Raw genomic sequence first — 435 nt, 5'->3', positions numbered from 1 at the left:
TCCCTTGCAGCGACGGTCTCCCTCGGGTGCCCAGGTACGTGCACTTCCGCCGAACTAACCCACAGCAACATGTGCAACAGCTCAACCTCTACCCACGCCTTCAGGTTCTTGGCACAGTCCCCCTCGACCCCAGCGCTCCTAACCCCTGTCCCCCTCCCTCCCCCCCTCTTCCGGTGCCATCGAATTCCCGATCCCCAGTCCGGGTGATTGATTAGAATCCTGTTCCAGACGTGTGATTGCGAACACGGGGGTGTGTGTACCAGGAGCGGTCAGTGCAGATGCCCGGCTGGGTACGTTGGACCCAAGTGCGAGAACCGGTGCCCGGCCGACAAATGGGGCTTGCAGTGTGCCAACGAGTGCCAGTGCCAAAACGATGCCATTTGCCATCCAGGTGAGAGCTACTGATGGTCATATAGGGAAGCCTTATGCTGGGTG

At 60.0% G+C, this 435-nt stretch overlaps 1 protein-coding gene across 1 annotated transcript in view; it reads left to right on the top strand.

The window, feature by feature from the left end:
* The window catches only part of LOC119585701 (multiple epidermal growth factor-like domains protein 6), a gene marked incomplete in the record, with an annotated part of 104852 nt that overhangs the window by 101143 nt on the left and 3274 nt on the right, over nucleotides 1–435 (top strand). Inside the window, 1 exon segment of the mRNA XM_037934375.1 lies at nucleotides 229–391. Coding sequence (XP_037790303.1) covers nucleotides 229–391 — 163 coding nt within the window.

Source organism: Penaeus monodon, chromosome 20, assembly GCF_015228065.2.
Source record: "Penaeus monodon isolate SGIC_2016 chromosome 20, NSTDA_Pmon_1, whole genome shotgun sequence".
Classification (NCBI taxonomy): domain Eukaryota; kingdom Metazoa; phylum Arthropoda; class Malacostraca; order Decapoda; family Penaeidae; genus Penaeus; species Penaeus monodon.
This window is presented reverse-complemented; position numbering and strand designations above follow the sequence as displayed.